This window comes from Pagrus major, chromosome 11, assembly GCF_040436345.1.
Source record: "Pagrus major chromosome 11, Pma_NU_1.0".
NCBI classification, from domain to species: domain Eukaryota; kingdom Metazoa; phylum Chordata; class Actinopteri; order Spariformes; family Sparidae; genus Pagrus; species Pagrus major.
The window spans coordinates 14,886,115-14,904,222 of record NC_133225.1 but is presented as its reverse complement, the minus strand read 5'-3'; the positions used below and the strand labels follow the sequence as shown (position 1 = coordinate 14,904,222).

The following is an 18,108-nucleotide window of genomic DNA, read 5'->3' as shown; positions in this document are numbered from 1 at the left end:
ACCATTGAATGTTTTAAATTATTAAACACATGGGGAAGGAAGGGGGTTCTACTTGGTGTCACGACACTGAGGGCATGGTGCTCCAAATGATAAGTTGAGTCGAACAGGCCACGTGAAGCAGTGTACTGAGAGGCGATCCACTCTGTCTTAATTCTCTATTGGTTCAGTTGTAGTGAGTTATTTTACCAAGTTTGGCTTGTGACATTGAACTATACTCTCATATGACTCTGATTTCTGAAGGTCCTGTCTTTTTATTTGTCCATAATCAAAATATCAAGATGTACAATGTAAATGTTTTAAAGGGGACAACATAAATTATCTACATTCCCTTTAAAGACAGTCCACCCAAAATTAAAAATAAAGGCTGTAAGAAGCTGCTGTAGTCTTTTTTGTGTGTGTGTGTGTGTGTGTTACAGTGAACCAATAAACGCCCACATATGCCAAAATGTTTTATCTTTTCTGTGTGTGAGAGGACACAACAGATGGGTAACAGACTGTGTTTGGTGTTATAAATACTTCATTTAGTATTTTTACACAGAGAAACTCTTGTTTGTTGAATACATGATTTTTTGCCAGAACTTCATTTTCCAGACAGCCTTGCATGACAGCGAAGTCATCGACACCTACACCGACTGACAGTGAGCAGCTGAGTTGAGTAAAGTTTAACCGACAAAGCTAATGGGTTTAGTCTTATTGCTTCATGGATTATTAGTTGTCTTTAAACACAAAAGTCACTCAGGCAGGCTTCTTTTCCGTATGATAGCCACACATCCGACAGAGGAGACAGGCTAGCTTTAGTTAGCATCGCTGTCAAGCTAACTCGCCGGCACAAGAACACCGTGTTGACCTTCAAAATAAAACACCCTTTCGCAGCGTTAACTGTATATTTTTCAAAGATTATGCGAAATTTCCGTTAAACTTGTGCCCTGCCGAGCCGTCAAAAATAGAGCAAACGTTTAGCTTTGTCATACGTCTTGACAAGAGGCTTTTATTGAGGTGTCGCGGATTAATTGGGCCAAGGTTTTACATTTAGCTACAGCTAACGCTAAATAGCATGAGGACGGACGGGAAATCGCAACAAAACTGACGTAAGGGACAACATACCTCGCAAATTCTTTATCTTTACTTCACATACAAACAAAAAATATAAATAAACACGCAGCGATGTCGCAATATGTAGCAATAATGCTTGTTGAAAATATAAATGGGGAATTATTTTTAAAGGTGTAACCGGAAATGGAGTGGAGACGGTGTCCGACTTGATAGAAGTGGGCTGAGATGGTCGTTAATACCTGGGGCTCCCCGGGTTTGTTCACAACAACAGAGGAAGCCGCACCAGCTCTGACCAAATAAAGCCCAGTCGCGATTTTCAGACCCTGTTTTGGGACCATATTTACAGAAACCAGCGTGAACGTGTTCCTGTGCGAGCAGGCTCCGTCCTTCTACTGATAGCTATTGTTTGTGCCGAGCTAGCTTTGTCCTTACTCGCATTCACAGCTGTGGTGGGTTGCTGATATATTTATATCAACTCGTTGAGGAATATGGCTCAGCATGGACATCATGTAGCCAGTTCCCAAAAAGCACTAATGCTGGAGATGAAAAGTCTCCAAGATGAGCCCGTCGAAGGCTTCAAAATAACTTTGGTGGACGAGTCGGACATGTACAACTGGGAAGTAGCGATATTCGGACCCCCAAATACACACTACGAGGGTGGTTATTTTAAGGTGAGTAGCTAATGTTAGCTAGCAGTCGATCTATTGTTCTGTAGCTGGTAGATTTAGCCTACATTTATGTAATTTACTCACAGAGGACAGCACAACTGTTAACGTTAGCCTCGGTTAACCTTAGTTACCGTCCTCAACAACAGCAGGATACAGTTAATAGCGTCAACTTAGCTAATGGTAGTTGTTCGCTCGTTCACTTGTGATTAAAAAAAACAATCTCCTCGTCTTTGTTCAACTTTTAACAAACTCCACTCAATCGGGATTATTATATTGAAGTGTTGCCTGCTATTATACACCGAAAGTTTTTCATTTCCCCCTCAAAATGTGGATTAATTAAGGTCGCTTTGTAGTGACAGTCAGCACATGATCACGTCTGACAGTTACTTTTGTGTGAAACAAAAGGTTGTTAGCATAACCGCCTTTAGCTTTAACATAACTATGGTTGACCAAGCTGGTCATCCAACTAATTCAATCATTCCCCTTTTGTGTTTATCTTTACAAGTCAGCAGCCCTAGGTTGAACAGGCTTTTTGTTTGTTTAGTCAAATTTACTCAAAGGAACCAATCCTTGCTTTCGAAATGTAGACATCCCCAATCTTTATAACTTCATTTGTTTTAACTATAATTTGTTTTTCTCAGCATACTTCCTCCCTTGAGAGTGGAGATGTGTTGCTTTCACTGATGCCTTGTTCCTGTTTTTTGAGTATTTCTGTGACACAGTGGGTCGGCAGAACCAAAGTCTCCACTAAGTTATTGACTACTTAGTTTAAAATATATATTATTTTGCACTTCCAGCTCAATTGTAATTTTCTTTAAGAGTGACATGTTCGTCAGCTTTTACATGTATTTTCATGGCTTCCTTGCTTTGACCCTTGACCTGTGAACTTCTGGTTGTGTTACTTTGTCATAAAAGTTGGAGCTACAGTACCTGATTTTAGACTCACACCTACATTTCAAATACAGGATAGCATTGCCATAGCTGAGAGCCTGCCGATGATTTGTGTGCGAAAATAAACGTAGGATATTGCGAAACACTGAGAGGATTGTTGCTCACCCAATTTACTCTACTGTCTGGCAAAGAAACCCCTGTTAGTGCTGCTTCAAACTTGCCCTAGATAGTCATTTTGTTGGACATCAAACAAAAAATAATAAGCTTTTATGAAGGTGGTATCATAGTCCTGTCTGAGAGAAGGGGGAGAATAATATAGGTCAGGGCCCTGAAAGAAGATTTGTTTTAGAGTAGCAAACAAAAAACGGCATACTCAAATTGTATATGGTCTCTTTACAAGAGCTTTTTGTCATGGGCTCATAATGCTAACCCCCACATTAGTCATAGCTGTTTGCATATTACAGCTAAACTGTAATGTATCAGTGAAGGCTCTCATTGGGTTCAGATTGTCCAGCATTTATTAACGGCTCTATCACTTCAGCTGTACAGTGCTTTGGTGATTCCAGTTCTTGAGAAACGTGTCCTTTTAGCCTTTGGTCTTTTTCGAGCCCGTGAACACAAGCAGAGGGCCCCGGTCGGGCTACCGTAGACGGTGTTCAGCGTATCTGTGTGGGTGCTGTGTACAGGATTCCTTTGTCGGGCCAGGAATGCACAGCCTGACTGTGAAATCCACGGCATGGTTGTGACTCATTGTTCTGTGCTGGGTTTCCATCCAACCTGTTTGCCATACTCCAACAAAAAAGATCCCCCAAAAAAAACGCCCACGTTGTTCTGACGAAGTAACCCAAACAAACAAGCTGTTATGACACGCTGCAGCTGGCTGGTCGTCTGAAACAGGGTGGGTAATGACGTCACATGAAACCTGGCTGAGTCAGGTATTTATTTCACATGGGTGTTGCTCTCAAAGAGTCACACTATGATGACTACATCATATGACTGCGGGCACACACTGGACCGAGACATATTAAAATGTCAGAGCCTTATCTTTAATAATTGACCAGTAGGTCTAACAATAGTCCCAGATGCTGATACTCATCTGTTCTGAGACATTTCCAAGCTTAAAAACCGTTGTGCAAATACCCTCTGCTTTGTCATGTGAAGTTTCCCTCTGGGCTCTGAGTGTCTGATGATTACTGGCAGAGGGCCAGTCAGTCCCACAGCCAGCAGTGGTCCTGGGACGTGTATGGAGCAGAGCAACTGGTTGGCTTTCCCTCAGAGTACAAACTTAAAGGAGTGTTTGGACAGTGACCCACTGTGTGTGTTGTTATTGCACACATTCAGCCTGATAATGTCCTGTGATTGTGAGGTTTGAACTGTCTGCTTTATTTATTAAAATACCCTTTTTTTTTAAATCTGAGGCTTGAATGTTAAAACCTTGAAGGGGGACATGTTTAGATATTCTATTTGATATACATAGAAAGACTCAAGTTTATGGTCTGCTTGTCTATGGTATCTTGATTGTGCGATATAAAACATCAAATCTGTTCTCGTCATTTACTCTCGTTATTTTATCTAGTAAATCTCTGCTTTTTGACTTGACCCTTTCTCTTTAACATCTGTTATTTCTCCTCCTACTTTCTTGACCCCTGGGGAAGTCTTAGAAAAATCAAGTAGTGAGACTTCAGTGTTTATAAGAAATAGTACAGCCACACTTCTATTAACGTCATTCCACAACCATTTGCCAGTACTCAACATTCATTCAGAGAAAACAATGCAAAGTACAGTCCGTTGCTACAATTATTGTTTGTTTTTATTTTATTTTATTATTTTACCTCCTCAATACGCCAAAAGTAATTAATATTCTTTCCAAGGAGCCCCAAACTGGCTCAGCAATAGATTTTTTACCTTTACATTGAAGTGCAGAACATATGAAGATGTGATTAAAGGATAAATTGTCCAGAAAATAAACATTCAATCATTATCTAGTCACCCTCAAGCCAATGGAAAGTCAGGTGAAGTTTCGTAGTCCACAAAACATTTCTGGAGCCTCACAGCAAACCATGTTGCAGCATGCCCCTAAACAACTGACGAACTGTAGATAGGGACTAAAGTAAACATTTAAAAACAGCTGAAAGTAAAAAAAACAAAACAAAGTGACTTCATACAGCTCGTCCTACGCAATCCAAGTCTGTGGAAGCCCAGAAAACCCAAGTTGATTTGAAACAATGTTGTTCTCACCCTTTTTAAAGAAGAACTAAGCTAAAAATGTGAGCATGCATCCAATCTGAAGTGGGTGCACTAGCTCGACCATCCATCAAGGCTGTAAATAACATAGTTTTAAATCAATATGTGTTCTCTGGGCCTCTGGATACTTGGATTACGCCAGATGAGCTGTATGGAGCCATTTTATCTGTATTTGGCACAAATACCACACACTGGACCTAGCAGATAATTCAGCTTTTGATTATTGTTGAACTCTGCCTGAATATTTTATTTGAATTGTTTTTATAAATATATATCATATTGCTATTACTATTTGTACAGTGGAATAAAATCAGAATAAATCTGTGCTCCCCATGTTGACCAGCTTATCTGAACTATACAAGAAGGATGGCCATAAAGACTTGTGCAGATCCATGAACTCCACTTGAGGGCTATGACTTTGTTTTTCTGTGACACCAGAGACTGTCAGATTGACAGTCATTGACTTCCTGCTCCATTTTGTGTCAAGCACCAGAGCAGCAGAAAAAGATATGGCATGCTCTATATCCACGACTGAGCACATCTGGTTGTGTTTCACAGCAAAGTTTGTCACAGTGATGTACAACAGAAACTATTCTGTGTGTGTAGTGACAGAGCTGCACTGCTGTGGAAGAGCCTGGGATCTATGAAAGAGGATGTTTGATGTGCTGCTGTGTCAGCACCTGGCAGCTTTAATTTACATTTTTGTATTGTGTGTAATTATGATGTGAATGGGTTCTGTGCAACTCAAAATATACTGTGAAGCAGAACGTCTTTTATGTCTCTGTCAAGTGGTTTTTAAACACTGACTGACCACTTCTTCACAGCAGACATGAAGAAGACGGGTGCTGCCTTAAGTTTTGGCCTGGGCGTGCCTGTCTTTTTTAGCTCCTGACAATCAATGGGCAGGCACCCAGTTCTGTTGAGCAGCTGACTGTGTTTGTGCCTTCCTTCCTTCCTCCTCAGGGTGCTTGCTACATTATTTGTAACCGCACCATGTTAGCCTCGCAGTTGCAGCGGAGGGGAGGGTACAGGCGAGAGGACCCAACCCAGCCACAGAGGGCTCGGCTGGGCCGAGCCTGGCTCATGTTTCCCCCTCTGGCTGTGTCACAGAGAAATGAGAGCAGGGAGAGAGGAAAGAAGAGGGACTACAGAATCAGGCAGTTCAAGAGCAGGCAAAACTCTTGCTTGCAGTGGTGCCTCTTTTGAAAGGAGAGCCTGCTGTTAATAGAGGTGAGTGTGAGGCCCCAGTAGACAGTTATAACTGTCCCCTGAAGGCCCAGGCCATGTGGTCTTTTTCTCTTCCTGTATGGGCCACCAGTGTGGTGATCATACCTCTGAAACACGGCTGATCATCTAAGAGTCAGTTTGTAACATTCAACTTTTGATCCATTTCCTTTTCCTCAACGCCCTCCGTGTGTGTGTGTGTGTGTGTGTGTGTGTGTGTGTGTGTGTGTGTGTGTGTGTGTGTGTGTGTGTGTGTGTGTGTGTGTGTGTGTGTGTGTGTGTGTGTGTGTGTGTGTGTGTGTGTGTGTGTGTGTGTGGCTCTACTCAAGGACCTTGTTCCTCTAATCACGATACCAGAATTATAAACCAAAACTTAAAACTAGTACTAGTTTCAAAAACAATACTCGATACCTCTTTTGATACTCTGGCAGTAAAGAAAAAAATGCCCTCTGCACAGTTTAACAACATGATAATGCCAATATCTCTGCAGCACTGGGTTTAAAATCTGATTGTAGCTCTTTTTTTATATACATATCTTCTGTACTTTCTTTTTTTCAATATATTTTTATTGAGCATTAACACTGGAAGCTGCACATTCACAAAAAGGAAAAAAAAATACAATGCTCACCCACACCTCCCTGGCCCGCCTCAGGCAACAAACCAACGAGCAAGAGAAAAAAGCGCACACAAAAGGTTAGTTAAATAAGGGAAGAAAATGCATATTAAAAAAAACTTAGCGAAGGTAAAGAGGTGCACAGAGAGAACAGAATGATCTGTTCAGGGTCTTTGCATTGACCTGGTTTACTTTGCCTTGCTGTCATTTTGCCACAGGGGTGTGGGAGTGTTAACTCTCGTTCCTTCTCTCTCTTCAAGGCAGCTTTTTCACTGAAAGTTGTTCATAGAAAGAGTAAATTGACCTTGTGTTCTGTATTCTCTGTAACAAACCTGTTTTTGCGTGCTTAGCAGGAAATTGGCTTCACTTCATGTCCGGTGCTTGAATGAGCTGGTCAGAGTGGATCACCTTTTGACCGCAGATGCTGTTAATTCTGTGCTCAATCCAATTATGAGGCATGACATGCAAGTCAGCGGTTAGCATGTCCCGGGAACTCGCACTTTGTGATGGTCAGATCTCGTTTGAGAAGTCTGAAGCAAAAAAATCTTCCTGGACAGCGGGGTACAGGAAAGGCACAGAACACAGATATAGATCTATTCCAGTGTGTGGCTTTTAACATGAGAATGATCTCTGGAAACCCAAAAGGGAAAGCTGATACTCTAAGACCCTTTCTTCTTTTCGTCTGCTTGGTGCTGGTTAGAAAGGAGACAAGCTGCTTGCTGCTGCAGAGCAAATCAGACAACCAAGCAACCTGTCTGTGTTCAGACCACAGCTTCCCATCCATTCATCCATCCTCTCCTCCCTCTCTCCATCAATCCAGGGTTTGGTGTCACCTGTGTGGGCAGGTCAGGGGTATCAGTCCTCCCCTCTGCTGCCAGGGTGACCTGGTCAGTGAGTTTTAGCACCACATCACTTGTGGTTTTAATATCTTCAGTTGCTTGGATAGACCTGCAGGACAAACTGCTCCCTGCATTCTCAAGCAACACGCGTCTTTCTCTTCTCAACTTGCCTCCTTACTGTCAGTTGTATTTTGACATGGTGTCATAGAGCTCTAAATGGTATCCATACGCATGCATTAACTCTGTTTGCATACAGTTTGTGGCATTGTGCTGCAAGGAGTATGGTTTGAAAGCATCCTAGTAAGCTGCATTGTGAAATCATGCTCTTACCCTCTTACAGGGATCAATGCTCATGCTTATCCTTAATGCACTTTTCTGCTTTACTTGTGGGTTTCATTCAGACTCGTAGGATTGAGATGAATGGAGCCTTTTTATGAGAAGTGTTTATGCGACAACAGGCTACAAAGAGATGGAATTATGTTTTTCCTTTTTTTCTTTCTTTTTTTAGAAATGTACAGGCATAAAGTACCACATGTGATGAAAGCAGCAACGCTTTCCAGAGTATATAAGTATGTTTTCTTCTACGTCTGATTGTCTTTTTGTTTCTAAGATATCGTTAAAACATAGAGTGATGATCTTTGCCAAAGGATTTTGATTTTGGTGATGTTTGCCCGTGAACAAAATCCGCCTGGGGCTTTCAGAAGTCAAGCTGCTGAAGAGCTTTTCATTCACATACTGTCTTGTTGGAAAACAAACCAACAGACAAACATGAACGAGTGTTGGCATGGCCTTAACATTCAGCTGAATGGCCTGAAGAATGAAATGTTTTCTGAATGTGATTCAGATTAAGAGTGGTTTATTTAAAGCATTCTCTCTGCTGTCTGCTCATCTTATTGGTGTCAGCAAATAACGTAAAAACTAAAATACAGAAGTGTTGACAGTTGGACATGATGTGGAGTTTTTCCCAGATAAGATTTTCTTTGCTGACTTCTCAGCCACTGGACAGATATTATCTTGATACTTTTATTGTTTGGGAAGACAAACCGAGCTCTCGCTGCTGCCCGGCCCTCCCCCTTCTCCTCCTCCTCCTCCTCCTCCTGGCTGGCTGCTACGTGTTGCACTGTTGCCAGCCTGTAATGTGTACAATGTTGGCTTGAACCCTGCACTCTGAAGGACCGCCAGCTTTCTGGCAAGGTCAGTCAGACCCTGGGATTTAGGTTTTTTTTTGCTACAAGCGTCATTCTCCCAGGACTGTCAGTGTTTCCTCTCCAGTCTGGTGTTATATGACGACAGCAGGTTTATTCTGTTTGTTGCAAATCAGACGCAGATAACGGACACTGAAATGCAGCTCTAACAGATAACACAGTTGCTCTTAACAGGTCACACTCTTAGCGTATTAGTCATACAGCCTGGTTTAAATGCAGGCAAAGCAGGATAAGACCTTAATGTTGAGCAATAGTATTATATAGAGCACAACTCCCTTTATTCCCAGTGAAATCCCCCATTACCTCCTCCCACTACCACTCCACCACCTCCCCGCTCCCATGCAGCTACCCCTGCCTCCCGCTCGTTGGTTCACTGTGGCGAGGACCAGCTGACCATGCCGAATCAGCAAATGTGGGCAAGTTTTTGTGTGTGTGTATGCTGGGGGGGGGGGGGGGATCAGCAGAAGGTTTCATGCTGTGAGTGACGTGCGTGTGTGTAATCAGTGGAGCCGGTGTCCCCCTCCCCATCCCTCCCATGGCACGCCTTATGGAACGAGAGGAGGGGTCAGAGACACACAGTAGGATTTATACAGTGTGTGTGTGTGTGTGTGTGTGTGTGTGTGTGTGTGTATATGTGTATGTGTATGTGTGTGTGTGTGTGTGTGTGTGTGGATGGGTGTGGTTTCAGTGTGAGGACATATAATGGCAGAACACGGGTGTGAGTAGTGGATTGTCTTGGGCTGCAGTGACAGCTGTAGAGGACAAACCCCCACAATGTCTTTATACCACCAACCACCCCTCACCCACCGGTGCTTCTCAAAGCTGCACACACTCGGCAGCTGAATGCCTCCCTCCCTTCCTCCACATCATATTACATTACACTGTCATTAGCTCCTCCATGCTCAGCCACCTCAGTAGGGTTTGCCATGACTCCACAGCTCCTATTTATAGGTTTCTATCAATCACCATTGAGGCTGATCAGCATGATTGTGAAGAGCGTCATTCAGCAGCCGCTTGTTGACGCCAGTGCCGCAAACATGGGTCTTTGTGAAGAAAACATTCAGAATGAAGCCCTTCCTCTCCCCTGCAGCTGTCTGTGTGTGTGTATGTGTGTGTGTGCGTGCATTGCTTCTGCAGCATTGTACAGACTTGCATTCTGTCTTAATCTACCCTTGGGACACTGTGTCCACCTGCACAGTAATTTTGAGCAAAAGTATGTATGAGTAGGTTTTCTATACTCAAAAGAAACCACGAGTGCACTACGATATGTAAAGGAATCCACCTCTCCTTTTCTTTTACAGCAAGGCTCCTTTGACGTGATTAGTGGAAGAAACTGTTTTCCACAACAGTAAAAGTTTCAAGGGAAGCAGTCACGACTTGTCTGCTGGCAAGGAAACGTGTCAATAAACATTATGCTAATATATGTCTCCTGTCGCCCTCAGGCTCGGATCAAGTTCCCCATCGACTACCCATACTCTCCGCCTGCTTTCCGCTTCCTCACCAAAATGTGGCACCCCAACATTTATGAGGTAACTTAGACCAGTACAACACATATAGTAGTCCCTCATAGCCTTTGTTAGCTGGTGTAATAAATGTGGATTATACTGTATATGAGTGCAAGACCGGCTTGTAAAACAATAGGAGAAACACCAGATTCTTGTGATGTGGTTCCAGTAGAACTCTGACAGTAATGAAGTGGTAATAGCAAAAACATTGTCTGAACATGTTTGTGTATTCGCTCGTGTCCCTAGAATGGAGACGTATGCATCTCCATCCTGCACCCACCAGTGGATGACCCACAGAGCGGGGAGTTGCCTTCAGAGAGGTGGAACCCCACACAGAACGTCAGGTATGTTATGTTCTTAGTTTTAACATGCTTTAACCGCTTCACAGGGAGCTGACACCCTGTCCACTGCTCGAAGCACACAAAGTATAGCATACAGATTTAGGCAGAATAAACTTACACTTTGTTAAATTACTTATTTTTTGAAGCCATGTCCATATTCATCAAACGTCAAATCGCCATGGCTCCAGTATACGTCAGACTGTATTCCTAAAGTTCGTCCCTCAACTTTGTCCAGATCATCTGTCACCTGACAAAGATCAAATGTGGATCAAAATGTTGTCTGGTCAGATGAATTGCTGGAATAACTCTTCATTGATGCTAATTTCCAGTAGTGTTTCACCTTGATGGGATGTCACATAACTACCCTTCTTCTACTGTCCACATTTCCCCCATTATCTCATTGTACACCAATTGCTACAGGCAAAAGGATTAAAGGGTCTCTTTGGAACTTCTGTGTTGTTTTGGAAGCTGGTATTAGTTTCTGGTAGCAGACTCCATTTGTGATTTAACATTAGGTATTGTTGTTCTCTCTCTTACAAACGGCTTGTTGCAAGTTTACATTTGTCAAACGTGACTATATTTTTGGATCGGACTATCAGGATTTAGATTGGTTCATTTTCCCACCTTCCAGGCAGCCTTGGTTTGCCTGGAATAATTTTGTTGTGGTCTGGCGGCTGTTTTGAAATGTCTTTGTTTAAAATGCGTACTTCGACTGATTCCAGACATCCACAGTGAAATCGAGGCTTTCGAAGAGATACAAACCTCCAGCAGAACCTTTTTAAAGACTTTTTTTTTTTTTTTTTTTAAACCTGACAAACCTGCCTGTTACGCACTAAATGTTGAATCCATTTTCTCACCCTGTTTGTTATGTGTCTTATAGGTCTGCACTGATATGGTCAAAAACATATTTTATTATTTTGACAGATAATAAGATTGCAATATGATTATTATTATTAGTAGTAGTAGTAGTAGTGGAAATCTTGAACCATCTTGAACCATCTTGATGTGACATTTGTTTGGGTCTGTTTCAAAGAAACATGTTTTCTTTCATCTGGAGAACAAGATTTGAAGGCCAGCACATCTCTGCAGCTCAACAGTACTTCATTATAATGTCGTTTTTTCACACATTTTATCTCATCAAAATCAAAAATTGCAGCTTCTTGCATTTTGAATATTGACATTTAGCCATAATGTGATTACTATTATATTTTGATTATTTCTGCTGCCCTATTGTCTTAGATTTAAACAGTATCAAGGAGTAGCAATGCTATTATAATATAATGAAGTGACTGTCTGTTATTGTTAGCTAATAGGTTATTGGCTCTCCTGCTCATGGACGTCTTTTGAAGCTGTGAAGCATGACAGTTTGAGATCGTCTCTCAACTGCCAACCAACTTCCTGCTGTGTAAACGCAGCAAACATCCAAACATGATGTATAATTCATACCCCTTTTTCATATATATTTACATGACACAGATTTATTTATTCAACCCCCCACTGCTTTACCATTCTCTGTCTCTCATGCACACACCTCGCCTTCACTTTGTCATTTATGCATTATGGACACACACAAACTCTCATAGCTGGATGTAACTGCGTCCACAGTAATTGGCCCTGAGCATCCCCCGAGCTGATCAGTCCCACATTGTGTCTCAAGGAAAGAGGAGATCAGTTTGAAAACATTTTTAGAGCCAGTTCAACCAGTTGATTCACGACAGTCGACGTATAAATAACGTATAACACCATTGTCTATTAGTTTCTCTAATGAGCGTCTCTTGGAGCAAAGAGATGAAACTCAACAGATGACAGCAGAGACAAATGGATGTTCTGGGGGTTTAGCAGGCGTCTCTCCCCCTCCCCCTCTCTGTCTCTCTTTGTGTCCTTTCTTTCTTTCTTTCCATCTCTGTACACCTCTTTGTCCTGCACTCTCAATGTCTCTTGTCTCGTCTTACCTCCATCTTCCCCTTCCTACCCCCATGTTCCTCTGTGTCCCCGTCCTCCTCCTGTATTGCTTTCCCGTATTTTAATCTCTCTCCACTCCTCTCAGGACCATCCTGCTCAGTGTGATCTCTCTGCTGAACGAGCCCAACACCTTCTCCCCGGCCAACGTGGACGCATCCGTCATGTACCGCAAGTGGAGGGACAGCAAGGGCAAGGACAGAGAATACATCGAGATCATCAGGTACCAAGAGGAGAACCACACACACACACACACACACACACACACACACACACACACACACACACACACGCACACATAGCAGTCTCCACACTTCAAATGGGAACTTGTCTTGTGACTATGTTTACATGCACAGAATATCCCGGTATTTGCTCTTATTCCAACAAAGACAATATTCCTACTAAGCTTTATACATGGCTAATGGAAATGAATATACCACTCATATTCCCATGTACATGCAGCCATGCATCCTCTCATCAAGACAAGGAAAAGTGGAACAGTTGGAGCCACTTGTACCTGCTTCTTTGGATCAAAATAAGTATAATTCTCAGGCCCTATTCAAATTTGGTATCAACATGCATCCTGAGTGATCCAGACAAAACTTTGTTATACAGCTGTATGTGTAAAATTCTAAATCATTTGTGCCTCCTTGTAAATTTGGCATTAAATGCAATACATTCAGTTGTTTATTTCTTTTTAAAAAGTGTCAGTATGCCGGGTCTGTTTTCGAGTCTGAACAACAAACAGCTGTTTGAGTTAAACGTGTCAAATATAACAAAAACAGTAACCAGTAAAGGCTACATCTTCGTCACTTGTGGAGGAAGTCCCCAGACCCCCATAAAAAATGTTCTGACTTGCCTTGTCATTAGGATAAAAAACTTTATAAACTGTGTGTAAAAAAAAATGTCATATCCATTTGTTTCAGTGATGTAGTTGTCCTTTTGCATATAAAGCAGGGAAGTGATGTCCGATCACAACAGGTTAGTTGAGACACATGTCAAGACACATTTAATGGTGTGAATTCACGGGTTTAAAGCTGTCCAATAGTCCACTCAAGACGGATGGTAAACTGTATCCACCGGTGGTGTACTTGTTCGACCGTGCAAACACAACCTCCCTATTTTATTGGTACAACCACCTTCTTGGGCAAATTGGCGCTACGATATTTGCGCCAATCCATAAAAACCTGTTGATATCCAAGTCTTTCATTATATTCAAAAGTAGTTTTCTCCTTTCAACCAGAAATGTGGACTTGTCTTTCTGGCATGAATCTCTACCCCAGTCTTGCATACTGTTGGCTAGTTGGCCTGCTTCATCCATGACAATGCACGGAGCTGCCATCAAACAATATTGTATTGTCATATTCAGAATAATAGTGGAAAGCTAGTGAAGCGCTGAATGTCGCCTCACCTTGACTGTGTTTTTCCTTCCACCTCACAGGAAACAAGTTCTGGCTACCAAAGCTGACGCAGAGCGGGACGGCGTCAAGGTTCCCATCACATTGGACGAGTACTGTGTCCGCACCCAAGTCCCACCCACAGACGACGGCTCTAACCTCTTATACGACGACTACTATGACGATGAGGAGCTGGAAGACGATGATGAAGACGAGGACGACAACGAGGGCTGTTGCTATGACGAGGACGACTCGGGCACCGAGGACTCCTGACCTCGCCTCCCCGTGATGTCACCCCCTGACCTGACCCCCACCACACACACCTCCCTCTCTTATCATGGACTGAACTTTAATTCCCTGTCCCCTCTTCTTCTTCCTGAATCCCACCGACCCCCTCATCATCGTCACTTAGCACAGGCCCCCCCTGTCTACCTTCTGTCACATGTGCAGTCACAATATGCACACTAAAAGCTGATGCATCGAAGAAAAGAAAGCTACAGAGTTGTTGGTTTATTTTCTTGTTTCTTATTTTTCAGTTATTTTGTCTGAGTAGGGGTTACACACGTTACACACAGCAGTACAACTTAGAGTGCTGAGAACTGATTTAAATTTCCTCGAATTGTCAAGATGCAGAAGCTCCAACACCTATTTCATGTTCCTGCTGTGAGTGAACAAAGCCTCTGTAAAGGCCAAGTTTGAATCAACGTTCACGCCTTTTCTCAGCAGGGTGGAATGTAACGTCACAGGTCAGGTCACATCAGAGTAAAACAAGCAAAATTGGCCCACAATATGTGCATCTCTGAGCCGTGTGTGTGTGTGAGACTTCTGAGTTAGCAGGCTGTTTAAAGCCCTGCCACGCTTCACCTCTGACCTTCTCGAGCCCCCCTGGGCTTGTTGCTGCTCCAAGTTATCCATTTCAAAAAAGCCGTTGTTCACACTCCCTCGTGCCTTCCCTCACTCCCTTACATCACAGATCTGAATGACTTGTGAGACAGACTGTGTATATACACAGCAGGTCAAAGCCAGACAAACAAAGGTAGCAGAGGGGAGATGTTCAGGCTCACAAGGTCCCAGGAATAAGTTTATTTATAGCAGCACCTGTCAGATTTGTCCAGGCCGTGAGTGAGAAAGGTAAGATCCCAACAGCTGAAGTGAAGAATGGAATGTAGATCAGAATCTCACAAACGTCCTCTATCGACTGCCACACAGCCTTCATCACACAATCACATGCTACCAGTGGCCTGGATGCATAAAGAAACGGCTAGCTGAGCCTGCTGCTGCTCATGAAATCCAATGTACTGTACTTAAAATAAAACCTATGCAGTCAGTGCTTGAACCTACTCAATATGCAGTGCTTTAAACGTGGCAGTAAGGCCCTTTCAACAGTGTGAACTGAACTCCAGCTTGAGTTTTATTAGCCAGCTATGGACTGACTGCAGTAAGAGATGGACACGTGCAGAGGTATCTGTCTCTACGTTTGTCGGTGGTTTGTTATTCTAACTCAGAGTAGTCTCCAGCGCAGAGGAAACAAGGAGTGAGATTGTACACTCAGCAGAGCTCGCCCTCTAGTGGTGGCTGTGTTTACAGGCAGTTTTTTTTTTTGTTTTCTCCCCCTGTGAAATGCCCGAATGGGCCGCAGCCATCTTGACTCACCTGAATCAATGAACCCTGTTACCTCAAAGCAGTGTGAGTGATTCAGAAGAATGAAAATGGCCTGACTGACGGGTGTTTGTTTTCAGTCTGAGGCCCTGTGGTTTCTTCTCACTGCCAGGAGTGCTCACTTTGCTGCACTCTCAAGACACATGACCACCATCAAGCAGTATTTACGATGAAATTCTCAACCATCTTTCTGTTGTGTGCGAATATCCGCTGATCCGTTTATAAGATGTGCTGAGAAGTGTGGAAGAGAAGAAGCGCAGGAATGGGAAGGCATGGGGAGACGGGGTTGACCTTTTGAGCATGAACAGAAGATTGTGGTTCTTCACTAGCATGCTGTTATGATGTGTTTGTGGTTTTAGATCTGATATAAGGGTTGGGATTGTGTCCAGGGACGAAGGTCCTCTACTCAATTTTATCTAAAACTGTTGCGTTGTGAATGGGCTGAGGGTTGTCTGTTGTTTTTTTGGGAGGGGAGGCTCTTTTACGTTTTTGATGTTATCTTTTATTTCCAAATTGTGGTGTGAGCTGCAATGTTTTCTATCCTATATGTATAACATGTTACGAATATCGACCTGATTGTTTCAAAAACCCAGGATTGTTCATGGAAGAACGAATAAATATAGCGACTTATTATACACAATTATCAAACAGCAGAAAAGTTCTGCAGATCCAAATTGACACAGCACACCAGACAGTAATTATTAGCCTTTTATCAATTCCTGAATGCTCGGAAATGAGTTCTCTGATGTCCAACACAGCCTATGAATGGTCCTCCCTCCTCTGTTTTGATGATTTAGGGTGAATGGGATTTATTTTTTGTCAAACTACTGTTATTTTTTTTATTTTTTATTTTTTAATCGTCTTTCTTGCCCACTTGTCCCCCAGTTCTCTGAGCTCTGATTGGTGGCAGCATCACTGAGGGGAAAAACCCAGCAGTTAATTACAGAAAACTACAAGAACCTCAGGAAAAAAATAAAACCACCTACCAACAAACAAACAAACAAACATCCTTTTTCAACCCGACCCCGGGGAGTCTCACTTTTTGGCTTCAAAGGACTGTTTACAATCTCTACCTTGATATGCACATGTGGATATTTGACGATCACTTGATGTTTTTTTTGTTTTTTGTTTTTTTTTGTTTCTTGTTTATATTTTCTTTTTTCTTATGGTTTGTAAATCTATTTAAAATCTGAAATAAAGATCTTTATTAGATATTGACTGTTTTTTTTTTATTACTGAAATTTTGAGTAAAGGGTTAAGAGTCTTTAAACGTCTCATTTGTTTCTCTCTGTGTTCTCTTGTAGACACCAAAACGGTGAGTGAATGAAACTCAGGGCTAGCTCTGAGAGGTAAGACTTTGTGTTCTTCCTCCATTTTCACTTAATGGTTTTCTTAAACCTTTTAGTGGAACTGCAATGTGAGGAAAGTGCGTGATGAGATGTGTACACTGTAGACACCCTGCTAAACTCAGAGGGTGGTGGAGACTTAAAAGGATTTCCTGATGCTTTCCGTGCTTTCATCTACTACAAGTGGGAATATAGGAACTGACTTTTTTTTAATGGTCATCGTTCTTTTTCCTTGTTTTCTGTTCCCTTCTCCACTGTAGGAAATGTTAAGTCTGGAACGGTAAGACCTTTTTGTGTTCTGTGAGGTCTGTCCAATGCTCACTGCTCAACTTATACATTTAGCTGTGTTTTGCATGAAATTAAATCATCACTCTGTGCCACTTCTTTTTTCTGATATGTAGTGAAAAAGATCAAGAATGCTCTGACGTGCAAAAGGGCAAACTTCACGCAAAGAGGATTAAGAGTTATGTGAAGTTTTGACAGAAGCCTTTGTCACCCGGCTTGTCATGAAACAGTTTTAAAAACAACCAGTTTTGTTTTGGCAGATCTTCAAGTACAAGACTCCACATCACCTCGTTCCTCTTCATGTGCCTGAAGTTTTCTCTTGTAAATGTTTTGCATTCAGTGATTTACACATTCATCACACCATTACCTAAATTGCCGTGCTAGCAATGTAGCTTTATATATGGCAATGTCAGTCCGTTTGGTTGGTCCACCACTTTTTGTATATATCAACAGCTATTGGATGAATTATCATCAGTACTACTAGCTTTTGTTCTGGTTGAAATCTCTCAACAACTCTGAGCCTCTAACTTTCATCTAGCGCCATCGTCAGGTCAAAAAACACTTTTTATCCCCACAAAACTAATCACAATCCCATTAGCTTCAGCTGTAATTTGTGGATGGTGCCAATGTTGGTATGCTAACTCATAGAGCCTGACCAATATATTGGTTGCCCAATATTATCAGCTGATATTGGCCTATCACAGATATATACTGGTATCGGCATTTTGTCCAAAAAGCACCAATATCAAATTTGGAGGGAATAATGCAGAGGCAATTTATAATTACCACACCTCCAGTCACGTTTACTGTTTCGATGCACTGATGTCATTTTAGACTATTAAGTTTATTGTCACACTGTAAAATAGCCTTCATTGCATA

General features: G+C 42.2%; 1 protein-coding gene across 1 annotated transcript; it reads left to right on the top strand.

The window, feature by feature from the left end:
* The first annotated feature begins 1,285 nt into the window (after window positions 1–1,285).
* cdc34a (cell division cycle 34 homolog (S. cerevisiae) a) lies at window positions 1,286–16,810 on the top strand. Its single transcript, XM_073476429.1, has 5 exons — window positions 1,286–1,724; window positions 10,180–10,266; window positions 10,489–10,586; window positions 12,631–12,765; window positions 13,984–16,810. The coding sequence occupies exons 1-5, from the start codon at window positions 1,542–1,544 to the stop codon at window positions 14,210–14,212; spliced, it is 732 nt and encodes a 243-aa protein (XP_073332530.1). The 5' UTR covers window positions 1,286–1,541; the 3' UTR covers window positions 14,213–16,810.
* The last annotated feature ends 1,298 nt before the right edge of the window (window positions 16,811–18,108 follow it).

Coding starts and splice junctions, on each gene's coding strand:
- cdc34a (XM_073476429.1), top strand. CDS start 1,542: ATGGCTCAGCATGGACATCATGTAGCCAGTTCCCAAAAAGCACTAATG. Junction 1,725..10,179: donor ACGAGGGTGGTTATTTTAAG/GTGAGTAGCTAA, acceptor TGTCGCCCTCAG/GCTCGGATCAAGTTCCCCAT. Junction 12,766..13,983: donor GAATACATCGAGATCATCAG/GTACCAAGAGGA, acceptor TCCACCTCACAG/GAAACAAGTTCTGGCTACCA.